At 45.3% G+C, this 27,385-nt stretch overlaps 1 protein-coding gene across 8 annotated transcripts in view; it reads left to right on the top strand.

Annotated features, from left to right (window-relative positions):
• LOC147447975 (sphere organelles protein-like protein) overlaps positions 1-27,385 on the top strand; it is a 94,894-nt gene that overhangs the window by 58,693 nt on the left and 8,816 nt on the right. For 6 of the 8 annotated variants that reach the window (XM_086523875.1, XM_086523871.1, XM_086523869.1 and 3 more), the window contains 3 exons: positions 6,911-7,074; positions 7,153-7,320; positions 7,594-7,665. In XM_086523875.1, the coding sequence (XP_086380001.1) occupies positions 6,911-7,074; positions 7,153-7,320; positions 7,594-7,665 (404 nt within the window). The remainder of the gene's footprint in view (positions 1-6,910; positions 7,075-7,152; positions 7,321-7,593; positions 7,666-27,385) is intronic. The other 2 variants (XM_086523876.1, XM_086523872.1) reach the window with 1 other exon arrangement.

Raw genomic sequence — 27,385 nt, 5'->3', positions numbered from 1 at the left:
TTTCGAAGCTGTGGTAGGAGACCCGCTTCGAATTTTCGCATCTTTTCCTTGTCGGAGATCTTCATGAAAGGAGTAACGTTTAGAAGAACCGACCAATACTTATCAACATAAGTGGTGACTTTCTCATGTTCCTTCTGGGCGAGCCAGTCCCATTCCTTCCGAATGTCCTCAAAATCAGGTGGAAGAAATTGTTCATAGAATTCAGCTTTGAATTGAGCCCAGGTTTTGGCTTGAGTTCCTTCCAGAATTTTGGCTAACCACCAGTTGCTTGTAGTCTCCTTCAGATGCATCCCAACATGATGCAACTTGGATTTTTCAGTGAAGTTACCGTTGGCAAAAGCAACTTCAAACTGCCTGATGAAAGACAGTGCCTTGGAGATATCTCTCCGTCATGTGTAGTTATCAAACTTCACATCCTTGTCACCGGATTTGAAAATCCGCATCTTGCGGTGACGTCTGCGGTTATCCCTCTTGAACTGGGGCTTCTCTTTAGTAGCGAGCAGGGAAGTAGTAGGAGTTTTCTTCTTGTGACACGTGACACATCCCAACCCTATGTGTCCGTGGACAAGCTACACCACTGCAGGGTTCAGTCAGTTCAGTCAAGTCTAGATTAGCAGTGATCTGGCACTATTGTGAGTCTATTCGTAGACCGTGCATGCCCAGTCACTCAGTATAGATGCATATCCTCCGGTTGCACACAACATGATCATCGGAATTCCCATCAGAATCCATTAGCATCAGTTAGGGGAATTTTCAAGTGCATTTAGCTTATTTTCCTATTTATTGGTATTTTCACTTATTATTTTTAAGTGACTTTCCAACAAAAGTAGGTAGGGCAATTTTGCTAAGTTTGTATATAAGCAAACCCAAGTTAGCACTAAATGGCAGAAGAGGCAGCAGGAGCACCTTGCTCAACAGGCAATTTCTCAGCAGAACCTTGGTGGATTCCCTCCAAGCAAGATCCCAAGCCTTGGCGTTTTCTCCAAGCAGCAGATTCCTATCCCTAGCGCTTTCAACAACAATTATCGCCGGAAAGCCAAGCCCTTGGCGTTTTTGCATCAGATCGTCGCCGGAAAGACCATCACATGCCTGGCGTTTTTCACATGCCCAGCGTTTTTGGAAATGCAAGATCAGCTAGCGTTTTTGGTTAACCTCAGTCTCTAGTGTTTTGGATTTTAGCAATAGAAAAAGTATCAGATTCAGCCCACAAGAAGTAGCAGATTCAGCCTCGTAAAGATCATCAGTTTTCAGCCATGAAGAACCTCAGTTATCAGCCCTAAAACGCAGATTTGCAGCAGTCCGAAACTCAGATTTTCAGCCTATGGGATAGCAGCAGATCAGCCCCAGATTGGTTGCAGAAGTCCCCCCAAGTTTAGCCTCAAAAAACGCAGCATAAACAGTCATTTTCAGCCACCGAAACAATCCCCGAATTCAACGATTAGAAGATCTCAGATTTCAGCCATCAAGTCGTCGTCATCGGCATAGTCCCATTGCATCAGTCCATTGCATACGCATTGTACACCTTTGTGCAATCAAAGTAGACCACTCTCGCCGACGAGAGTGGGGCCTTCGGAGGAGGGTTTTACAACCTTTGGGGTGTCGTATCTCTTCTCTCTCCTTCTCTCAGTCTCATTCACTTGCACGCACAATATCCACTCACTTTGTTCGTGATCATAGCACTCTCCATAAGACGGAAAGCTCTCTCTTTCCCTAAGAACTAAAAGGAACCTTGAGCTATAAGGATCACTAATCTTGAGAAAAAACAACATTCATTCCGCTGCACCTTACATTGGTATCAGAGCTTTGGAAGTGTTCTGCATTACTCAAGGAAAGAACCACAAGAACCACAAGAATTTTTTTTGCTTGTTGCGATCGCACGAACCCAAGTTTACTTGGGCGTGGCGATTCCTAATCGTGTTTTGTTGAAGAGTGACAGGAATCCCAAGAAAGAAGGGCTTGTCCAGCCTCCCCTTGTGTCTCTTTTCACTCATTGAGAGCGGACCGTGCACTTAGCGGTCGGCCAATCGACCTGAGGTGGGAAAAAGAAACCTTGGTGTGAGCGCAAGGCCGCCAAGGGGTGCATCATAGAAAAGGGTAGAACTCGGGTGAAGAGAAGATCCTTCTCCAACGCGATTCGCAAGCGAAAGAAAACCCCAAGAACCCAAGACCCTCAAGACTCAAGAACCTCAAGAACCCAAGTTCCTCGCGAACTTAAGAACCCAAGACCCCAAGAACCCACAAGAACCCACGACTTCAGAATGATCATCACTCGAAGCGGAATGGATACTTCGCTTGGAGGTGATGAGCATGAGAGAGGCGAAGAAGAATTTTCCCCACCAGGACGTTTTTCCGACCCTTCCCCATCTAGGACAAAGATTGCACTAACGCCTATGGAGGAGTTACAGCAGATGTTTAAGGAAAGAATGGCAGAAGTGAAACGCAGACACGCAGAAGAAAAAGCAGAAAGAGAAGCCGAAAGAAAGGCAAGACAAGAACAACGCGACCGACACATGCAAGAGTTCTCGCGACTCTTGTCTCCAGTGCCGGCACCGATGCAAGAGATTCGGGAAAAGGAGACTCTCTCAGTCTCTTCTTCTCGAAAGCATGACCCACAGGATTTGCATGATTGTGTGAAGCATGATGGTGATTTGATTGACAATGACTTGCATGATGATTTGAAGCACAATGATAAGCACGATGATTTGGATGCCAATGATTTGCATAATGATTTGGATGACAATGACAAGCATGATGATTTGCATGATCAAGATGTGATTTCTCACAAGCATGACGAGCTGCATGAAGAAGATGTGATTGTTCACAAGGATGATGTGTTAGTTGATGCTTTTTCTAGCGAAGCTAACCTCGTTGTAGATTCGATCAATCACCAAGAATCGATCTTGGCTTTCGAGTCGAGGTCCACAGATCCCCCACAAGACGATTCGATAGATCCCAAAGAAGCGATTTTGGCTCTCGAGCCTTGGTCCAAAGAACCCTCATAGGAAGTATTATGTGTTCGCATGATTGATACGCACGCATTGTTCGAGCGTTTCATTCGTGAAGGTTTCCTGTATTTTAGTCAGCATCGTTATGTGATCCCTTTTCCTAGGCATGACATACTGTATGTTGAGCACGTTTCTCTCATGGATGAGCACGAATGTATGCGTATTGTCCATGAAAAGCTGAAAAGTTTGTATGTCAAGAAGTCGCATTCCATGTCTCTTCCTTGGCATGACACAGTTGTAGACAGCGCACATGATAGTATGAGCACCAAGCATGGGCATTTCCATTGTGATTTTCCACAGTTGATTGATTTTGATCAAACAAAAAGGATTCGGGCGCATTGTTTGCATGTGTTTGATGAACGGGTTGTCACTCCGTCTCTATGTTCATCTACATTGCATACACAGTCTTTAGAGAAGACAATATTTTTTTCCTTCACTTTACATGGAATGGGTATGTTCATGGTTTTGTGTTGGAGGTTGTTTCATGAATTTTCAGCCATGGAGATTCTTGAGGACGAAAGAAGCAGGTCTCTAGACGAAGTTGAAGCATCGAAGGAGCCACAGAAGACTTTGTGTCGCTTTCGGCGCGGCCCAAAGAAGCAAGCGTTGCAGACCTTTATGAAGTTCAAGTACGGCACGACCCACACATCAGAGTGGGCCGACGAAGAGTCCCTTCCAAGATTCCGGATGCTGTTGGCGATCTCCCTCGACGCCATACAGTTGGGTACCAATACCTCACTTTGAAAAGGAGGGGATGTCACGTGACACATCCCAACCCTATGTGTCCGTGGACAAGCTACACCACAACAGGGTTCAGTCAGTTCAATCAAGTCTAGATTAGCAGTGATCTGGCACTTTTGTGAGTCTATTCGTAGACCGTGCATGCCCAGTCACTCAGTATAGATGCATATCCTCCGGTTGCACACAGCATGATCATCGGAATTCCCATCAGAATCCATTAGCATCAGTTAGGGGAATTTTCAAGTGCATTTAGCCTATTTTCCTATTTATTGGTATTTTCACTTATTATTTTTAAGTGACTTTCCAACAAAAGTAGGTAGGGCAATTTTGCTAAGTTTGTATATAAGCAAACCCAAGTTAGCACTAAATGGCAGAAGAGGCAGCAGGAGCACCTTGCTCAACAGGCAACTTCTCAGCAGAACCTTGGTGGATTCCCTCCAAGCAAGATCCCAAGCCTTGGCGTTTTCTCCAAGCAGCAGATTCCTATCCCTAGCGCTTTCAACAACATTCATCGCCGGAAAGCCAAGCCCTTGGCGTTTTTGCATCAGATCGTCGCCGGAAAGACCATCACATGCCTGGCGTTTTTCACATGCCCAGCGTTTTTGGAAATGCAAGATCAGCTAGCGTTTTTGGTTAACCTCAGTCTCTAGTGTTTTGGATTTCAGCAATAGAAAAAGTATCAGATTCAGCCCACAAGAAGTAGCAGATTCAGCCTCGTAAAGATCATCAGTTTTCAGCCATGAAGAACCTCAGTTATCAGCCCTTAAACGCAGATTTGCAGCAGTCCGAAACGCAGATTTTCAGCCTATGGGATAGCAGCAGATCAGCCCCAGATTGGTTGCAGAAGTCCCCCCAAGTTTAGCCTCGAAAAACGCAGCCAAAACAGTCATTTTCAGCCACCGAAACAGTCCCCGAATTCAGTGATTAGAAGATCTCAGATTTCAGCCATCACCGTCGTTGTCATCGGCATAGTCCCATTGCATTAGTTCATTGCATACACATTGTACACCTTTGTGCAATCAAAGTAGACCACTCTCGCCGACGAGAGTGGGGCCTTTGGAGGAGGGTTTTACAACCTTTGCGGTGTCGTATCTCTTCTCTCTCCTTCTCTTAGTCTCATTCACTTGCACGCACAATATCCACTCACTTTGTTCGTGATTATAGCACTCTCCATAAGATGGAAAGCTCTCTCTTCCCCTAAGAACTAAAAGGAACCTTGAGCAATAAGGATCACTAATCTTGAGAAAAAACAACATTCATTCCGCTGCACCTAACATCTGGGGAGAAGATTTAGATACTGTATGAGAAGTAGATGTAGTAGTATAGTCAGGAGAGTATGATGGAGAAGAGATTGAGACATCCTTGCTTTCATTAAGCAGAGAAAGTTCTTTTGCCTGGCCCTTGCTCTTGGAAGGCCGTTTGTCCTGATCCGGAGATCCCTTGTGCGTTTCAGCACCTCTTTCTGCACCATCAACCTGCGGATTACTTCCATTAACAAGATTTTCCTGACGCCCATCGACATCCGTTCCTTGCGGCTTCTTGATTCCGTCTAAAGCCTTTTGGACAGCCGGCAACGAAATGAGTTGTTGCAATTCCGCGAGTTGGGCTCGCACTTGCTGAAGTTCGTCTTCAGCGGTTCTTCCGTGGCTTGTCATGGTTCTTTTCGTTCCTTCCCGGAATCGTCCTTCTTTGCAGAGAAAGAGAGGAATCCGAGCTCTGATACCACTGTCACAAATGGGAGCGCACACGAATAATCAACACGATGAAAATAAATAATCTTTCAACTAAACAAAGTTGAGTGAGAAGTTCGACATAGTATTTGGGACCAGAAGATGGGCTGCCCGCCCCCCCCCCCTAAAGAGAATCCTTTATTAGGGAGAATCTTTTTACAAGCACAAGAACCGGAGAAAACCCCTCCGTTCTAAATCTCTGACTCGACGGTCGTACTTTCCTGTAAGGGAAATCCGAGAGACGAGCTCTCAATCCTTTTTCCGTCTGTACTCGGAGTCGAGATTCCGCAGACAATATCCGAATTTCGTACCCGAAATTCCCAGCGTAGGCCGAAGCCTTCTCGCTTCTCCTTCGCGATGAAGTATCTGCAAGCACACATGCGACAACAATTCGTATGGCGAATCCATAATAGATACTTGTCGCTCTTGTGCGGGAAAAGCGACTTCCGTGCTTCGTAGTCTCGCGACCTCTTGCGTTATCTGGTTGCAGAGTCTTCTCTTGCTGACGTTGGTAACTCCCTTTCAGTGAGGGCATGTGGTGCTTTTATAGCTCCTTGGCCACATCACGAATAGCTGCTCGCGTAGAGATCGTGGTCTTTTTTTTTTTTTTTTGGCTGCTCTACCCGAAATAGGGAGAGAGGATTCGCTGGCTGGTTTTGTTGCTTTATTTTCTAAGTGCATGCCCACTTATTAAGTGGACCGTCGGCATATTTTAAAATTGGTTTGAACTTGCCCAAAAACTCAATAAAACCTTACAAGTTTAAAACAATGCTTTTCACAACACTTCCCAGGCGTCCCTGGATGCAACCACATGCACAAATGCAATGCATACATAGATTCCTCGCGGGAAAGCGTTTGCTCTTCCCGGAAAACTCGTTCAAATTTTTCGCTTTTTAAGAAAAGCTTCTCAGAACCCATCTTTATTCTTGTGCTTGCGTCTTTACGCGTATTCCTCTTTCCAGTTCGGGTTTCCTGCCAGACCAACGAAATATTCCATTTCCGATGCTCCCATCACCCCATCACGTGACGCATCAGGAATATCCGTTTCCCGGTCTCTCCCACTGAACTAACGGTAAAACCCCTTCGCGATGCTTAATGTCACCCATCATATGACGCATCAGAGTTTTCCCTTCGTGATGGCTTTTAATAATTCCACTAGATCTACAGTTCCTAACCTTACGGTTCAAGTGCACATCTTTAAATATCCTAATTTCAATAAAAAGAAATTACTCGAGAAAACAAGAAAATAGTCTATTTAGCAACACTTTCTAACATAACCTCTCTCTCTCTCTCTCTCTCTCTCTCTCTCTCTCTCTCTCTCTCTCTCTCTCTCTCTTTCATCTGCATTTATATTCCACTTTGGGCATCATGCCATTCAGGCAAGTAAAAAAAGAAACTACAATTGGCTTCTGAAACTCTCCTATGACTCATAAGGGGTATATCATTACAAGAAAGGGAGAGAGAGCACATGCCAAGGTAGCACATGCAGAGGGAGCAGAAGCAGAGGAGAGAAACCCTCTCCCCCCTTTTTCCCCTTCCAAAACCCTTTTCTCTTTGCAGATAAAAATGACAGTCTTGATCCTCAACAAAAACCCTTGGTAAGTTCTTTACATTTTTTTTTCGACCTTATTAGATGCTTATTTTCATTGTCACGATGTTTTCAACTTTTGCAACAGCCTAACGATCATTGGAGCACTGGAATAAGCAAGAGAAAAGGACAGAGCTGGGGCCAAGAGAAAACAAAAAGGGGCAACAACTATTTACAAGCACTGGATGATACGGAACTTGATGATATTCAAGAACTTGAGCCTGAAACCTTACCTGCTGTTGAGGGCATGCCTCAGGTGCATCATCCTAGAGGCACAAATGGTTAATGTAGTACATGCACAGATGGGCACGCGCACTCGCACTTATGCACACGTGCGTGCACACACACACACACACACACACACTCGCACACACACACAACTCATGCCTGCAAGCATGCATTCCACTGCACACACTCAGCTGACCAATTTATCAAAAGCAGACATTACCACGCAATAAGCTATTGTGTGCATCTGTTTGTAACTGGTATTCTTATCAGAGCTTTCCTAACCAGTGAGTTTCATTGCCAGAATGGTGACGTCATTGCCTATCGAATTCTGGAGCTGACAAATTTGTGCCGTCCAGAGCTGTCTGAATATCGAGTAAGTGATTGTGTTATGCTTAAGAATTGCAGCAGTTATATATTTATAAATTTTCTCAAATATGGAGCTTGTGCTGTCTGATGTGTAGATAGCCTTTGAATAATGAAACATGTATTGGTTTCTTCTCATTAACAATTTTATGATCATGTAGCTCAAAGAGTAACTTAGTCCACCATAGTTATGTTGTGCTAATTGTCCTAGTCTCTACCAACCCTGATATCTACAGACTCACTAACTATGATCTTTCTCTCATTGTTAGCTAGAATGGAATGGTGTGAAAGCCTCCTGAGCAGGACTTGCTTCCTTTGTTAGCCCTTTTACAATAGCATTAAGCTGTCCAGACCCTTAAGCCAATCATGACTTGGAAGGAGTTAAAACACTTTTTTGCTCAGGTCTTACATGAATCATGTAGAGAACGTTTGAAAAGCTTTGTCACAAGTCCACCTTCTTGCCTATCTTGGATGTGGGGAAGAAACGAAAGTTCGTAGGACTACTTCTAGCTTATATTTAAATGACGGATGATGAGAAAGGTGCTTTTGATGCATTGAAAGTTGCAGTAGAAATGCCAAGTTTTGGTTGCTCGAAATTTACAAAAAACATTTTTTGTCGAATATGAGGCATGTGGAGAATGCTTAGGAGCTCTTTTAAACAAAGAGGGACATGCTGTGGCATCTGAAAAGTGTAGGAACTTGGCTGTAATTTATGCTTTGACATTTCGGAAAATATCATTTTCCTGGGATTGACTCACAGCGAAAACCAGTCATCGAAGCTTGAGATACTTCTTGACGCAACTACGTTGTTTGAGAAGCATATAAAGATAGCAAGTTTCCTTTGTTTCATTCTCTAATTACACACGCCCAGGGATAGAAGAATGTAGAGGATGCATTGTCAAGTAAGCCATACATAGCAACAATCTCTGTTGCATCTCACTTGTTTGTCAGAAGTATGATTCAGATACTGATTTGGCAGCTGTATGGGCTGATCTTATGGATTGTCACAATCCCTTGACATTGGGGGAGATTACATTTCCCTGAGGGTGAAGGGACTCATTCAATCTTCTAACATGAAACACAAGATGCACTTACACGATTTCAATCACCTCAAGTTTGTAACCAATCTTGTAAAGGATTGTATAGTGTCAACACTACCATGGGGAAAATATAATGCGCTTTTCTGTTTTAATAAAATAAAGCCTGCAACCAAATGTTTGGAGCTCTTATTAACTAACTTAAATTTGGTAGGTTATCCTCCCACTAGGATTGTTTCGTTCTCACACAAGAGTGCAACATATCCTCTGAAGGGTACTTGACTCTCTCAGTATGAGCCATCAGTCTCCAGATTATGATTTATCAGCTGTACGCATATCCATAGTAGTGTCCAACCTTTTGAAGACTTCCCTCCAAAAGCGATTGCTAAGCCTCCTATCTCTATTTGACACTATATGTACAGGCAAGCCATATAGCTCGTAGAGATATTCAACAAATAATTTAGCTAGCTCAAGTATTTTCACTTCCCTACTATTAGATATAAACTTTGCTACATATCCACCACTACCCAAACCAAATTATTCCCTTGACGCGTTTCAGGCAATGTTGTGATGAAGTGCATGGAAATGCTTTCTCTTTTCCCAATATCCAAAGAATGGAGCAGCCCTTTGACCTTGGATGTTCTAAAATTAATTAGGTCAATAGAATTGACTTCTAAACAGTGCATAGGTCCTCTAAATTCTAAGGTAACGTGCACTCAAGCGATCTTGACTCTCAACATGTGGCACCTAAGGAGTAATTGGCAAGTTTGTCCCCCCTCCCCCGATGAACTTCATCACCCCCCTTTGAAGCACTGCTCAAAGGATGTGAAAGGGTCACCCTTTAGCTTTTGGCTCAATACCGTACCTAGGAGACTTTTCTAGTTGCTTTGGACTAACACTCGCTTCGTGTCTCCTCATGACTCTTTGCAAGACTCAACTAGTTGCTCGGACAAGGGACACGGACACTGCAAAACACGGGTGTGATCACAAACAACACGCCAAATCTTAAAAAGGAAAGCTCACACTCACGTAAACCATGTTAACACTCTAAGAGATCATTCTTCAAGACCATGAAACTTGTCTCATTGATGGCTGATATGTGACTCAAAGGCATCATAGACGATTGTTTGGTCGTTTGCTAGAGCGACTAGATAGATTTTATATGGACGCTACTTGCAGAACTGACCGAGGGGCCTAACACCTAGAAGATGAGAGAGAAACGGAAGGGATCCGAACTTATGAATACCCACCGAGGGGCCTCACTTATTAAAAGAGAAGAAACAAAAGTCTCTCCAACTTATTACTCCTGCCGAGGGGCTTAAATCATGAAAAGGACCCACTTATAGAAAATAACAAAGGACATGGTGGCGTGCTAGCAATACGGACCTCCACAATTTAGGATGGGTACCGTACTACACTTTCATGTTTTGCGCTGACATGCCAAGTGTCGTGTACGGATTTCCATGAATTACGTTGCTGGCTTTTGGGCAGTTTTCTAGGCAAGATTTTAAAAGTAGATGCTTTTGAAGCTGAATGCTTCTAGGATTACTGACTTTGAGGCTTTGCTTTTGGCAAGCCTTGTATGTTTATAAGCGCCCCATGGGCCACTGTTTTGGGTATTTTGAAGACAGAGCTTCAAAGAGTTGGACCATGTGGAGTTGTATCTTTGCGAGTCAATAATAAAAAAATACCGAAAGGGGCACGAGTCTTTGGGCCCAACGCGTCTTGGCTCGGAACCTCGCTGCACCGTGTCATCTACTCTCCCTTCTATTTGAGTGTTTTGGAGTGTTTAAGTATTGTCGAGTGTAAAGTTTGAGTTATCTCTGTGTTTCCATTCGGTTCGTCGCTAGAAGTGATTACAATGGTATTAAAGATCAGCTTGCTCCCTTGCCCTCTGCAAACCACATCATGATCCTATTGACATGGACGGAGCAGTCGGAGATAAAATTGCCGAAAGAGGAAACCTACCAAGTCACTCTCCTCAGAGGCACCTTGACGAGACACACGCTCAATACGTGTTACGACAATTGGTATACTTAGCAAAACAACAAAAACAAAGACCAACAAATGATATGATTGACTCGGAAGCTTTGCATAGCTATTTTAGTACCTTGAATCCCCCGGCTAACCCCGTTATGCCACCCCAACCTTCTCAGGTTTACTAATTTCTTCCACATGAACCTTGTCGGAATTATCTAATTACCTCGTCACGGCAGAACTCGGGAGATGTCTTTTAGTTTCTAGGAGGCATTTTCAAGAATATGGCTTCAAAAGAACGACCGCATGTGGCTTCCGAAGTACCACGACCGATACCACTACAGCCCGACACCATCATCATTACTATCATTACTCAATAACTCATGTGGCAGATTTGGGTCGAAAACCCTTCAAGGATGGTGGTGCTAGATTTAAATTTTTCACTTTCTTAGGCGCCCAAGATTCCCACAGCGCTCTCAAGGTCTTACAGTAGTTTGACGTCTTGTTCAATAACGGGAATTTTACAAAAGAATCCAAGTTGCTACGAGTCACCTCTTTTCTCCAAGATAGTGCTTTGGCTGCCCTAACTAAGAAACCTAACAGTTCGAAGACTTGGCATGATTTTAAGCTTGCTTTTTACCCAAGCTCCCTTGACAAAACATTTGAAGTAGATATAATTGTAGCATGGTTTGGCCTCAGGATGTACCCCTCAGATACCCTTCCAAATTACAACCAAAGATTGTGGGTTGCCTATTTGCCAATTTCCACCTTTCGAGACTTTACTTATGGGGAACAGACCGAGCAGTACATTGTGGGCCTACCTTTTCCACTGCGAGATTACTATATAGGTAGAGTGGTATCAAATATACAACAATTGATGTTGCATCCAAGAGTGGGCTATTGCATTATGAAGAAATAAATGGTATTCACTGACATTACCGCCCCTTCTCAGAAGAGAAATCCAATCCTCGATCCTTCGCCCAAGATACCCCACAACCGTGAATTAGTACAGTTGCAACACATCTACTCGACGGCTGACTCGTGAAGAGATGGCACAATAGTGGTCAGAAGGAAGGTGCTTCAAATTTGGCCTTCACACCCGTATTGCCTGGGAGTGTTTGGAAAACCCCAATAACAAAAGATCATCCACTTATGACAGCACAGAAAACAAGAAATCATGACCCTCAGTTGGAATGATTTTAGATTTGATAGGTTTTTCTATCGTCGACGCATCTTATGAACCATGCAAAGCTATGGAGAAGTTAAATATCAAGATGCCCTTATTCTCTTTGATTTAGGTTCCATGCAAAATTTTATCTGATTAGTATTGAGGAATATGTCAAGGGGACATAAATTGAGCCTCAAATGGTTAATGAAACCTACACATCAATGACACCATTGGTCGGATCACTTCGACTACAAGGATGTGATGTTCGTACTAGGCATGCCTTGGTCGTACAAGTATCATGCCTCTTATGACGCAGGAGAACAAACCATCTAATTGAAGCAGGAGAACAAACCATCTCAATCTGCTTCCCCGGTCTGCGGAGGGAGTAGTACCCTCCGCTCCTTTCCAGACGCATCGATTGGGACTGTCTTGGAGACACCTCACATGGCAGCCTCTGTAGCTGCCAAGGCGGCTGGCATACCCACAACACGTGTTCCGGTTAGAGATACCCATACTCTCTCGAAGGTCATCCTACTACCTCGGGTGAGTGGAGGTTGGTTCCGTTAGAGCGTGGAGTATTCGGGCCTCTCGAATGAATGTTTTATTTGCATACAAATGGGCCATTTGGCAAAGGCCTGTCATCGTAGGAAACCTAGACCTACATCACATGCACAGCCTCCCAAGGCTGAGCCTGCCCAGTAGCCAGCTACACTGGACGCACAGGCTGGTACCTCGTGATGCTAAATTGGCTTTATTTGACACGAAAATAATTCTAACTGAATTATTGGATTTGTAAGTGAGAGGGTTTTCTCGCTTGGAACACTAAGAAAAATAATTCTAAATGAATTATTGGAATTTTAAGTGAGAGGGTTTTTCTAACTGGAGACATCCGAGTACAGAGTATTCCTAGTGTGCCATTCAGAGTAATGACGGGAGCACTGTAAAAGGGAATATCTATAAGACAACTAGGAATGGGTACTTTTGATGCGTCACATCGGATGCATGACAAGGAGCATCGAGAAGAAGTATTCGAGTATCCGGGAACGGACATCTCTGATGTGTCATAGGATGGGTGACATAGAGCATCGCGAAGGAGATTGTACCGTAAGTTCAATAGGAAAGGACTAGGTGATGGGTATTCTTGATGCGTCACAAGGTGGGTGACAAGTGCATCAGAAAGGGAATATCCATAGTCAGGAGGAAATTACGAACTGTGTTAGAATTGTGCACAAGGAAAAGCAAGCACTTGAATGAAGATGGGTTCAGAGGAAACTTTGAGGAAAAACAGATGCTTTATGAGAAAGCGGGATTGCTTTTCGAAAAAGCAGATGCTTTCCAGCGAGGAACTCTATGCCTGCAGTGTAACTGTGCATGTGATTGCATCCAAGGACGCCTGGGAAGTGCTGTGAAAGCATTGTTTTTAACTTATAAGGTTTTATTGAGTTTTTGTGCAGATTCAGACTATTTTTAAAATACGTCGCCCGTCCACTTAATAAGTGGACAGCCACCTAGAAAATAAAGCCACCCATCTTTTGGTCCCCAGTACTGTGTCGATCCTCTCTCTCTCTCTCTATATATATATATATATACACACACACACACACACATATATATATATATATATATATATATATATATATATATATATATATATATATATATATATATATATATATATATATATATATATATATATATATATATATATATATATATATTTATATATATCCTCTGGCTTCAATACTAAGTGATAAATTCTACTTATTGCGAGTCTATTTTATATTGCTATGCGCTCCCGTTTGTGATAGTGGTATCAGAGCATGGTCTCCTCCTTTTTTCTGTAAAGGAGGACGACTCTGGGAAGATATGGAAAGAAGCCATGACAAGCCAAGAGAGAAGTAAGCAGGCGGAACCCTAAGCCTTGCAAGAAAAAGCTCACAGAGTTGGGAAATTTTTTTTGTTCTACAAGAAGGTGATAAGAGCATGATGATCAAGAACCTAGAGAATCCAAGGAGCGGAATGCTCAAGATCCTTCAAAACTCAAAAAATATCCATGAACATCAATCCAGAACCATGGCCAAGAAATCTTGTCATTTTGAGAAGGATATAAAGAAAGTCTCTAGACCTAGGAACACTCCACTCAATTTGATAGTTTTGACAGAAGGGAAGATGCCCTGAAAGCTACCCGCTTTAATTCGATAGTTTGAAGTTGCCTTTACAAATGGCAATTTCTCAGAAGCATCGAAGGTGAAACATGTGACCAAACACCTCAAATTGCCAGTACTTGGTGGTATACTAAAGCTCTACAAGGAACTTACAACAAGACTTGGATTCAATTCAAGGCTGAATTTTCCGACAATATTTTTTTCCTCTACACTTTGAGGAAGGCATCCAAGAAGATTGGGATTGGTTTGCCCAATAGGAACACGAGCAAGTCAAAGCAAGTAGTGGTTTACTCTTGCCAGGTAGCTCCACTCTTGACACTCTCTAAGAAAAGAAAGATGAGAGATTCAAAAAAGGACTTTTGCTCGAATTTTGTAGAAGCATCTGCAAGATACTTTGCAGCGGATGGTGGAGTCAGCAATAAAAGCTGAAAGTGTACACCTTAGTGTACATAGAATCTAATCCCCGCAGTGGGACGGGAACCATTGAACACACAAACAACAAATTTTTGTTACCTCTCCTCGAAGGAAAGTTTGGAGTAAGGGAATTCAATCTAACTCTTGTGTTTTTGAATAGAAGACCTTCAAACTTTAAGTGAGAGGGCAGGTCTTTGATCAAAGTTAAATTTTTGAGGGATTCGAAAATTGCGTATTGCTTTTATGCACGAGATATGCATGTGTCTAACCAAGACAATCACTCTCGAGTATTTATGAGAGTAGGATCAAGTAGGAACATTGTTCTATGAGATCAACTGGTTTGCTAACCATCCAAAAGGTCAATAATTGATTTGGTATCCGGTAGTTCTCCAACAAATTATTTGCTAATGCGGGTAGGACAGCAAAAAGAAAGGAATCTTTCCGAGATTTCAAGCAGAGTAAAAAGCTTTCGCTAAGCTTGAAGCCTAAACCAATTAATGGAAGCTATGGTAGTGTTGTTTGCACAAGTGAATGAACACTCTCTTTACGAGTGAAGGAATAAGCGACAGCTACGACTTGTGCTCGAGGAATCCAAGGATTGAAATGCTAGTTTATTTGATGAGCGGGTTTTGCTCTAAGATCGAGCCAAGGGATTGCCAGGTTGAGCGTCTTCGCTCTAAGGATCTTCAGAAGGAAAGGTAATTTCCCAGGTTCACCTAAACTCTAACACAACTTAAGAATTATGTACACCTTTGGGTACATGGGTAACACACGAAGATGCAGACCTATGCCAAGGTGGGTCATCTACTAGTCGAATTTTTTTCTTCTGAACGGAATGAGATGATCCAACTTCCTTCTCAGGAACTGGACGGGAATTTGTTATACTTTCTTAAGCGCCTTTTTGTGCGCAAGGATATTTCTACACGAGAATCTCTATTTGAGATGTGTTCGGTAGAAGGAATTTGAGCTTCTCTACGGAAAAGAGGTTTTCTGATAGTCGTTGATCATTGAGTACGCTATGTACTTTTACCATTACAGCAACAACTTTTGGTTGTGGTATATGTTTCTCCATGAACAGGTCAAGTAGCATTTACACGCTGTTGGAATAAACTCGAACTATTATGTTCGGAAGAGTATAATTCGCCAACCGGGACGTCAGGAAAACATTGCTGGTGGTAACAACTCGTAGGAGGAAAAGATTGGAAGGAAGTGCCGTCGTGCACAAGGAATCTTCGGATTGGAACCGTCTGCCTACATTGAGCGACGGCCTGGAACAAGAACCTTCTTTAAGGTGATCGCACACTCTGTTTGTGAAAGAAAGACATCAAGATTAATACTGTATGATTTGGACATTCCCTATGTGGGAGGACACAAGAGGTTTAATACCTTGGACTAACAACACAGGATTATGCGCAAGGACAAATTCCTAGATTGATTTTTAGGAAGATTATTCTTCTCCAATTTGAGAAGACAAGATCGAGTTAACAGAGTCTCAAATAAGGAAACTTTGGATCTGGAGAAAAAAAGTTGAAAGACGTGCGGCAATGCACAAGGGATCTTCGGATCAGAACAATTGGCCTACCCAAAGAAAAGCCCCGGAATAAGAACTTACTTTGGTAAGAAGGCACACTATGTCTACCACACGAAGATTCACATGAGCTTAATGCTCTCGACATCCCTATGCGGGAGGACACAAGAGGTTTAATATCCTCAGGACTAATAGCGCAAGGTTATGCGCAAGGACAGAGACCTAGATTGATTTCTAGGAGAATTATTCTTCTCGGGATTGAGAAGGTGGAATTGATTTAACAGATTCTCGGAAAGATGTGAACGATGAGTTCTTACGTGGCTCGTTAGTTTGATGAATGGTGAAGGATATCCTCGAGGTACTAGAGGAAGGACATGTACCGGTAAGGTAAGTATTGAAATTATCGAATTTTTATTTAATTTAATCTGTAAGTTCTCTTTTGAGAAAGAACCTCTTAACTCACCATTGAGCAAGATTTTGAATTTTTCCGGTTTCTCCTAACAGTTCAGTTGGACCTCTACAATTGAGGACAATTGTTTATAAGTGAGAGGAATGTTGCTAAATTGGCTTTATCTAACAGAAAAATAATTCTAAATGAATTATTGGATTTATAAGTGAGGGTTTTCTCCCTTGGAACACGAAGAAAAATAATTATAAATGAATTATTGGAATTTTAAGTGAGGGTTTTTCTCACTGGAGATATCCGAGTACAAAGTATTCCTAGTGCATCATTCAGAGTAATGACATTAGCACTGTGAAAGGGAATTTCAGAGTAATGATGGGAGCACCGTGAAAGGAAATATCTGTAAGACCAATAGGAATGGATACTTTTGACGTGCCACATCGGATGGGTGACAAGGAGCATCGAGAAGAAGTATTCGACCATCCGAGAACGCACATCTCTGATGTGTCATAGGGTGGGTGACAAGTTCGGTAGGAAAGGACTAGCTGAAGGGTATTCCTGATGCGTCACAAGGTGGGTGACGAGTGCATCGGAAAGGGAATATGCATAATCAGGAGGAAATTACGAACTGTGTTAGAATTGTGCGCAAGGAAAAGCAAGCACTTGAATGAAGATGGATTCAATGGAAACTTTGAGAAAAAACAGATGCTTTATGAGAAAGCGGGATTGCTTTTCGGGAAAGATGGTTTCCCGCGAGGAAGTCTGTCTGCATTGCAACTGTGCATGTGATTGCATCCAAGGACGCCTGGGAAGTGCTGTGCACGAACCTTGGTGGTTTCCCCTCCAAGCCAAGATCCCATCCCTGGCGATTCCATCTAGCAGTTCTCCCTAGCGTTTTTCATCAAATCGCCCTAGCCTCTCAGTACTTGGCGTATTTCAGCAAGTCTCCTCCGCAAGCAGATCAACATCCCTAGCGTTTTTCCTTCAAGCAAAGATCGCTAGCAGAATTGTAACCCTAGCGTTTTTGGAGCCAGATCGTCCTCTCTTGTGTATCGCGACTTTCAGCCCTAAGACCTGCAATTTTCAGTAGATAAGGACCATCAGTTTCAGCCCTAAAAGACCATCAGTTTCAGCCCTAAAGAACATCAGTTTTCAGCCGTAGCAGAAATCAGCCATTAGCGTTTTTGGACAGCAGTAAAAGGACAACAGATTTCAGCCATAGCGTCGGTCTCGCCATCCCCGTTGTCGACACCGACATAGCCTAAACTTGCATCAGTCACATGCATTCCCATTGTACCAGTTTGTGCAATCAATAGTAGACCACTCTCGCCGACGGGAGTGGGGCCTTCGGAGGAGGGTTTTACAACGTCTCTGGTGTCATATCTCTCTTCTCTCTCTTTCTCTCAGTCTCATACACTTGCACGCACAGTGTCCATTCACTTTGTTTGTGTCCATTGCACTCTCATTAAGATGGAAGGCTCTCCCTTCCATAAGAACAGAAAGAACCTTGAGCACAGTTCGGAGCACTCATCTTGAGCAAAGTTCAAACATTCATTCCGTTGCACCTTACAACACTCCTCATCATACCAATTGTTCTGAGGCATGCTCCAAGATCATCTATGTATAGGCTGGCTGTGGGGATATGCCTCTGATGTTGCATCATGTAGCATCTCTGTCAGATGCTAGGTGATCTCATCTAGTGGTCGTCCTGGCTCTTGAGTGCATAGCTTCCTATATATCTCATTAGTGTACACGGGATCCGTCTCCCTCGTGAAGGTATACCGAGTACGTGTGGAGGTCTCTCCCACTGGCACTGTAATGAATTGGAACGATAGAGTGAAAGACAAGATAGCATGATCGACTGCTAGCCAACTAGCCTTGTTCCCACCATGAAATCCTGAAAGGAAGGAATGAGTCTTGGCGGAGCCATAACATAATCCACTGTACTAGCGCCACGCCGATGTGGAAAGCATGTAAAACCACCTGCTGTAGGGAATCTTTGTAGGCCATTCAAAATGGCCAATCCATGTCTAGTCCCCATATCGATCAAGTATCTGCCATACTCAGTGTGATTCTCATCTTGTGATAATCTAGACAGGCCCATTTCTGTAATATCAAGCTCTCGCATCAATTCCTTTGAGATATCATAAAATACTGTCTAGTGATGGGCAGTCCTAGCATTGAAATCCCCCAAGATAATAATGTCGCCATCTCTGGAAAACTCCCATATATCATCATCCAAAATAGAGAAGGGGGAATGTCCTCTAGGTGATGCATATACTGACGTACTAGGAGAGAAATAGCAAATAGCGATATAGAGATATCTGCTTGTCTCTGCCTTCAGTTTGTACCTAGCATGCTCAGCCCTCCGAGCAATATGTATCAAAGACTGTAACTCCTCCCTGAATAAGATTGCCGCTCCTCCTGAACCTCGTCCTTTGTGCGCTGATCGAGTCTCCTGTCTGCAAGTTGTCTCCCATCTGTATCCGCTCACATGGGGCATGGACTGCCTTGGGGCCTGATGCGTCTCAGAGTAGAAAATGGTCACGGTGTTCCACGGTGACCTGCAAGATCTCTCTATGAGGATCTTTATTTTAGGTGGTGAGATGGTTGCGGTGGGTGAAACGTACAAGTACCTTGGCATCGACGTAGACTCGACCTTTTCCATTGAACGCATCGATAAAGAGCGAGTGGACAAGGGGAGGAAAAGTCTCTTTGCATGTCAGCACCTACTGGCGAACCGAGCCATCCCTATTTGGTCTCGAGTGACTGTTTTTAAGGCGTGCGTGTATCCAGTGATTTGTTATGGCACGGAAATTATGGGGGCCCACAACCAGCATGTCCTTCACTCTCTGCAGCGCCTCGTCGCCACCGGGATGCGAATGTTACTCGGAAAGGGAGCAAGGTCAACCTCTGTAGGGACGGCAACTCTCCATCACGAGTTTAACATACCACCCGTACCTTCCTTTTGTGGGGGACAACGAGCAAGGGCTTTTGACAAGTACCGCTCGGTTTCATCTACTTGGATAGGCTCCTAGGTAAACAAGAAGCCTAAGAACCAACCATTCAAGAAGTGGACTTGGACGACAAGAACCGAGAATTGGATGAGTAAGTATATCCCAACGGCTGACTTTAGCTCAGTTCGCTACCACGCATGGGACAAGTGGGACGAGAGGCATTTGTGCCTGGCGTTGGAGCCCTATAAGGAGGCTGGCTTTGAACAAACATGTGGATACTTGTTGCAGCTCAATAGAGCACTATAGTGAATAGAAAGGAGGAGAGAATGCTAGCTCTTGCTAGAGTAGGGGGGCTTAAACTGGCTGATAGTTACATGCGCGGACACAGCATTTGCACGCTGTGCTCCCAGTTAGAGGGTCGTTGGCTTTCGCATTTGTTGATGAGTTGTTCGGCGGTAGATGAATCTAGGGGCCGCTGGCTAAACCGATTCAACTCCACCTTCAACGCAATCGACCCTTCGTTGGACCCTGAAGAAAGGACGGTTATCCTCCTTGGTGGGGAGGCTCGCGGGAATTGGATGCCCTTCTCGGTACGCCGTGATCCGCACTCGAGGGACGGAACCGCAGGGCACGTGCCTGTGGCGAAGTTCCTCGGTGAAGTTGTACCCCGGTATTTGGGTGCTTTGCATAGGCGGAAGGGGAGATAATGCTCCCCTTCCTATGCTATTATTTTGAATCCGATCCCTTCCGGGGGAAATGACGTAATTCTCCCCAAGCGAAGCCAGATGAGCTACAAGAACACTCAAGTGCCATTCCCCCGGGGGGGGTCAACTTCACCTAAAAGGGGTTGGGAGATGCAAAAGGGAGACATCACCAACCTCAGCGGACGCCACCTGTGAGCCGACGCCCTTCCAAGCGGGTATGGCATTTCCTAGGGGAAAACCGTCGTGTTTCAAAGGCAATTTAGTGAGGTGAGCGATAAGTTACCTAGAGGAGGCAACTCCAAAGGGAAGACCGAAGCAAGTCCTGTAGTACCTGGGCCTCTGAACAGAGGTACTTGGTTGTTGTCACGCCCAAATCCAAGTGGCGAATGGGTCTCTCAAGGGATTAGTCATGGCCCTAAGAGTGTAGATAATTCTAAACTCTCGTAGCCCAGAGGAAACTAGTGACAAAGCGTCTGCCTTCGGTTTCTGGGTGCATAGTCCTTGTCGTTCTTCTTGTATACTTTTTTTTTTTGGTGTATGAGGGGAGCTGTCGGGCGTGCCCTACCCGACTCCGAAAACAAAACAAAAAGTAGAAAATGATGTCTCTCCCTGTGAAACTATCCTCAAAGGCCCCTACATCAAGGCACAAAGATCCATCACAATTCCATGTAGCCACTTTGAGTGCGGTCCCACAGGTCTCGCACCGTCATGCGGGACGCTTCTCCAGAATAACCACTCGTCCATCCCTGTAGAAGGCCACTTTCCCCTTCTCTCGAGCTGTCATTGTCTCGAGCATAACTTCTTTCATATGAGCAAGCTGTGTGAGTGTGAGGTCATCTCCAAGAAATATGCTCGCCGTTTCTTCAAGAAGTCCTTTGTCTCCATGGATGGGAAGCGCATGATTAGAGCTCTTTCCTATGAAGTCTCCTCATTTCCTTGTGTCTTCTTCCCTACCCTCCATGCCTTTGTATGAGTAGCCTCACTACCCATCATGCGGAGAAGTTCTTTGACTTCCCCTTCCACATCATCTCGGTCTATTAGACCGGTTATTCGTATGTGCAAAGCGCTAGTCTTCCTTCGTTGCTCTTCTTCTAAAGTCATGTTGATGATTGTGGGAGTGGGGATAGATGTGGTTTCTTTCCCTTTCCCTTTCTTAGCGACTTCTATCCATTTCTCGGCCTCATCTGCCTTCTTCTGCGTCTTCGTGATTACATCCACCCACGAAGACGTCTTTGCCCCATTCTGTATCTCTTCCTCTGTACCTGTTCCTTGATGACCTTGATTTCCTGGATCACCGAGGGCGGGAATTCACCTTCCTCTAGTCTGTTGCTTGCTCTATTAGCAAGCTGTCGCTTGAGGGTTGAGACCTCTTCTTTGAGTGCTTGTGAACCCGCCTTCAGTGCTTGCATCTCTACTTGCAGATCCTCTTTCTCCTTCTTCCATTGCGGGCCTTCGTTGAGGAACATTTGAAGAAGGTTTTCCTTCTCCTTCCACCATCCTCCATCTCTGCTTTCCACTCCTTCATCTCCCTTTCCACTTGTGTTATCCGCTTGTTTGTAAGCATGAAGGTTGCCTTCGTACGAGAGAGAGAAGAGGGGGGGCCTGCTCAGTGATGGCTGCCCTAGGAGTCCATGCTCTACTGTCCTTGGTGCCCCGAGACTTGTGCACAGCACCCTGAAACCTGCGCACGCTGCTGCTGGTGCTGAGGCTGAGGCCTACGCGCTGGTGCTGAAGCTGAGAGTCTACGCGCGCGAGAGAGAGCAATAGAGAGAGCAGGCCTATGCGCAGAGCCCTGCTGGGGCTGAGAGTCTACGCGCAGGTCTTAGGAGAGAGAGAGAGAGAGAGAGAGAGAGAGAGAAAATTGACTAGAGAGGGCTCCTTACGTTGCTGCCCCTGCCTTGTGCCCCTGCCCTACCCCGGCGATGCTACCCTCCACCATGTGCCCCTGCCTTGCCGTGGCTTGCTACCCCGCTTCCTGCAAGTTGTTCCCCCTACTCTCTATTGCGGCCAGATCCCCTTGTAGCTCCCAGCTTCGTGACACCTTCGCCGCCGTTGCCATTTGCACGGATCTGGTTCGTGACCACCTCCCCCGTCCTTTTCGTCTCCCTACCCAACTTTCAAGCTGCCACCCTACTTCCGTCAACACGGAGCCCGTCGGGACAGCTGTCTCCGCTTGGAGAAGGCTGCTTGCCCAACCTTGCCTCGCACACCAGCTCTCCTCCTCCTGTTGATCATACTGGTTTATCGGTGCCCTGCATGTTTCGGGTTTGGTTCTTTATTCCTCTTTTGTTGCTTCTTCATCTTTCATTGGTTCTGGTTTGTTTTTTCTTTTGTGTATGTGTGGGTGTGTGTGTGTATGTGTATGTGTGTCCCTCTAAAAGCTTGCTTCTGAGTGCAGGTGTGTGTGCATGGAAGCTTGCGCCTAGAGTCTGTGTGGGTGTGTGTTTACTCCTTAGTTGTTCTCTGAAGCTTGCTTTTGGGTGTGCGCGCGTGCGAATGAGTGCGTGAAAGCTTGTCCTTCGAATTTGTTTTGTCTGCCTTTTCGGTTTCTGTTGCTCTTGTTTGTTTTGTTTCTTTCCATCTCTTTTCGTAGGCTTCGGTTGTTTGTTTGGGCTTGGGTCACTGTTGTTGCCTGTTGGCTGTTGGTTTGCTCGGGGTTGGCTAGCTGCTCTCATCTCTACTCACTCTTCTAAGATTTTTCAGCCGGTTTTTCACCTGGATGATGTTTTCAAAGCCTCCTACAATGTCTCACAGAAGTCCCCTGTCCAGTCATGGTTTTCAGGAGCCACCTTCAGCAGTTGGATTGTTCTCTATTCTAGGTGAATGCTTCTTGCCAGCTCCGGTGCAGTCCTTTAACCCAACCTTGTGCTATCCTCCTATAGTTTCTTTGTGATGTCGGCTGCCTCTTCACCCTCGTCTTCGTCACCAACTTCTCTCTCCCTTCTATTTCTCCATTACCTCTAGCTGTCAGATTTTACCAGTTGGCGGGCTTCTGCCGTATGCCGAGCTTGTGCTCACTATCATCTTCATCGCTGGCGGCTTTTGGTGGCTCCGGTTCTTGATCTGCACTTGCAGAAAGGCTTTTGGTCGAAGTGCCCATCTTTTAGAGGCTACTGTCATCCTCTCTCTACTTAGCTAACTTTGGCCACGTGTCTAGTTGTATCTCGCTTGTCAGTTTTCCGTTTGATGCCTACGGGCTTGCTATGTAAACAATGATGTACTTGCCCTCGAAATAGGAACCATTTGGGCGTTCTGGGGGATTTTCAAGTAATAGAATCAGCCTCTTTTGAGAGAGAGAGAGAGAGAGAGAGAGAGAGAGAGAGAGAGAGAGAGAGAGAGAGAGAGAGAGAGAGAGAGAGAGAGAGAGAGAGAGAGAGAGAGAGAAATGAAATGAAATGAAATGTTATATTAACGTCTTCAAAAGGCCAAAATGACCTATGAGACCAATCAGTTACAAAATAGTGAATCTAATACCATGTCTGGGTACAAAAGAACTAGAAGTGGAACAAAATACTACTACTACTACTACAATCTAAAACTACGTGGGTGTAGCAGCTGATACAATAGGTACCCGGTAAACTGGATGTAACAGTGTGTGAAACAAAGATGGAAGAAATGGTGAGGATCCATCCTCATCTGCACTCTGGATGTCGAGAGAGTATGGCTCGAATCTTCTGTTGTAGTCTCCGTCGATGCTGTGTAGCTCCTCTCCTCAGTCGCGGTCGTCTGTATCTCTGTAGCTCCAATGCTCGGTCGATGAGAGTCCCAGTAGTGGTCGAATGAGTGTGGGACGAGCTCTGCAGTGGTGGCTGCTCCTCTGGCTGTCCCATATCTAGTGAAAAGAAATCTGTAATGTGTCTCTGGGACTGCCTCTCTCTAGCTCTCCCCAGTAAAGTGTCTCTATACCTGTGTAACTCAAGTAGATATAGTCCAAGACATCTCTGATCCTCATAACTCATGACCCTAGATAGAGGACCAAAACCCTCTCTGAATAAGCAGTGGAAACGCCCCCGTATCTCATAGAACACTGTGCAATGACATATGTAGTGCAACTCTGTCTCTGGCTCTCTCTGGCATAATCGGCATATCCTGCTGTCTGCTGGTATCCCTCTGAATCTACCAGTCTCAATCTCGAGCTGATGTGAGGATGTGCGTATCTGACCAATGGCACAACGCAAACCATGAGACATATGTGTGTCCATGTAGCTGGGTCGAATCACAAACCCATCTCCTGTGAGGTGGAGAAGATGCTCTCTATAGAAAGCCATCTTCGTGCTCAACTCCTGAGGCGGCTCTATCCATGTCCTCCTGGTGTCGAGCTGGATCAGGTCCTGACGAATGAGTCTAGTGATCTCCACCCGTGTAAGAGACAGCGAGGGTGCCTGAAGAGAATACTGGAAAGGGGGCAACCTGTCCATGGTGAAGCCATGCGTCTGAAACCATGAAGTCATCTGTGCATACCAGCATGAAGTGTCCCCCTGTAGAGCTAACTGTCTGGAAGACTCAAGGGCCAGTCTAGCATATCTGTCTCTAGTAGTATCCCATAGGCTGTGCACAAAGGACACTGATCTGGTAAGCGCCTCAATCTCCATGGGGGGGGGCAGCTAGCTCTGCTCGAATGATCGCGTGAGGTACAGAGGCCTTGGCTCTAATCAATCGAGAGATCATAGATACCAAGGGCCTCTCCATACGTCTCCAACCATCCTGGCCTACAGAAGGTCCCCAAACCTGTACCCCATACATCATAGCTGAGGCTACTAAAGTATCAAAGAGCCATAACTTTGTCCGAGGTTCCTGGAACTGAACCTGCGAACACATCCTCTTCAAGCCTCCCAAGGCCGCATAAGCTCTGGTCAGTCTAGTCTCTTCTGCTCTCCCCAAAGAAAACCTCGGCCCAGTGAAGACTATCCCAAGGTAAGTGTATGCATCTGTATACTCCACAATCTCTTGACCATACGTGAAGGTCGGTGCCGATCTCCTGATCCACTGTGGTGTAGTGTTAAACACCATGACCTTGGTTTTACCAAGGTTTACAGACAATCCACTATCCTCTGCAAAACTGTGTAATGCATCCAACTGTCGCTGCATACCCTCTGGTGAGTCAGAGATCAAGACAATATCATCAGCATATAACAACAATGGGATCCACGTCCCTGCCAGCTGGGCACCTCTATCACCCTCTCTGTCAATGTAATCAGACACCTCATCAACATACATACCAAATAGAGTAGGAGACAATGGGCAACCCTGTTTCACCCCGATAGTGGAGTGAACTAAGTCAGATATCCCCTCTGGGGTGCGTACATGTCCCATCACTGATCTGTATAAAGCCATAATCCCCCAAATCAACATTGTGGGCACCCCCATCTCCTGCAGTCTGCGCATCAGTCGAGCTCTCGGTACCATGTCAAATGCTTTGCGGAAATCCACAAAGCTACAATAAATCCGTCTCCCATGTGACCTGCCCTCCTCAATGATAGCTCTGAGTGTCAGAATATGGTCAAGAGTGGAGAAACTCCTCCTGAAACCTGCCTGTCCCTTTGCCCGTACACCCTCACCCTCTGCCCAGTTACTCAACTGCTGCTCAATAATGGATGCATACAATCGTGCCAGTGTGTGTCCAACCATAATAGTGCGGTAATTTCCAGGCTCTGTAGGATCACCTGCCTTGAATATAGGCACAATAGTAGACAACCTCCAAGTCTCAGGTAATCCCTCACACATGGCACGATTGAACAACACTGCAAGAACCTCCATCAGCATATCCCTAGCATGTATAAAGTGCTCCGCTACTAGACCGTCATGATCGTAAGCCCTCCTGGTCCTCATCCTGTCAATGGCTCTCTTTACCATCTCAGTGGTAAAGAAGGTGCTCGTAGGTGGACATGGCTCTGTAGGATCTGGAAGGGGATCCTGCCCAGGAACCGTATATAACGATGTCGCATACTGGCCCCACACATCAGGAGAAGTAATCACTGGGGGAGGGGAGTGCTCATGGAATAGTCGCCATGCCTCGCCTGAGTCTCTACTCAAGAACAACTGATACAAGTCTCGCTCCATCTGGGCCAGGTAAGCTCGTTTCTTCTTTCGCACAAGGCGCCGGAAAGCAATCCGCGACTGTCTGTAGGTGATGACTCCTAAATGAAGATCCCTCTGAAGCTGGGCTCTCATCTCTCTGCACTCCTTATCATACCAACTATTCTGGGGCATGCTCCCAGAATGTGGCCTCCGATCCGGTTGAGTGTGTGGGTATGCCTCTGATGCTGCATCATGTAGTGTCTCAGTCAGTAAAGTAGTGCACTCCTCTACTGAGAGGCCTGGAGCAACTGTGCATAGACGATCCCAGATCGCCTGTGTATAAACCGAGTCAGTCTCTGGTGTAAATGTATAACGGGTGTGTGACCTGCCTCCTGATTTCTGGGCTGTACTAAACTGAAAAGATACGGACAGTGTCAGGAGAGCATGATCCACTGCTACGCCCACTGGTCTGGCTCCCACTGTGAAATCCTGAATACAAGGAATAAAGCTCGGCTGTGTCATAACATAGTCCACTGTACTGGCCCCATGTCTGTGTGGAAAGCATGTGAAGCCTGCTGCTCCAGGAAACCGCTGTAAGCCATTAAGTATGGCGGCTAGCCCATGTGTAGTCGTCATCTCCGTGAGGTATCTCCCATACTCAGTCTGCTCTCTGTCATGTGAGCATCTGTCAAACCCCAGCTCACCCACATCCAACTCTCTAAGCATCTCATCTGAAGTGTCGTAGAAGACTGTCTGACAGTTGCCCGTTCGAGCATTGAAGTCTCCTAGGAGGATGATATCACCATCCCTAGAAAACTCCCATATATCATCATCTAGAATTGAGAAAGGCGACTGCCCTCTGGATACAGCATATACTGACGTACTGGGGGGGAAGTAACATATAGCAATATATAGAATCGACCTGTGTCAGCTCTCAGCCTCACCCACATGTATCTCGCCTGATCATCTCTCCGTACAATATGTAGTAGTGGCTGTAGCTCCTCCCTAAACAACACCGCTACTCCTCCTGAACCTCTACTCCCATGCTCAGATCTCGTGACTGTTCTGTGGGCTGTCTCCCATTTGTATCCCACCACATGTGGCAACAGTTGGCCAGGGGCCTGGTGAGTCTCTGAAAAGAAAACAATGTCCTTGTCTCTGAAACTGTCCTCAAAGGCACCAACATCCAACCTCATAGACCCATTACAATTCCAAGTCGCCATCCTCAATGTGGTCCCATAGGTCTCGCACCGTCATGTAGAGCGCCGCTCTACAATCACCACCCGACCGTCTCTGTAAAAGGCCATCTTCCCCTTCTCCCTTGCCGCTTGAATCTCGGGCATTACTTCTCTCATATGC

Source organism: Adiantum capillus-veneris, chromosome 11 (genome assembly GCF_014529385.1).
Source record: "Adiantum capillus-veneris isolate H3 chromosome 11, ASM1452938v2, whole genome shotgun sequence".
Classification (NCBI taxonomy): Eukaryota; Viridiplantae; Streptophyta; class Polypodiopsida; order Polypodiales; family Pteridaceae; genus Adiantum; species Adiantum capillus-veneris.
This window is presented reverse-complemented; position numbering and strand designations above follow the sequence as displayed.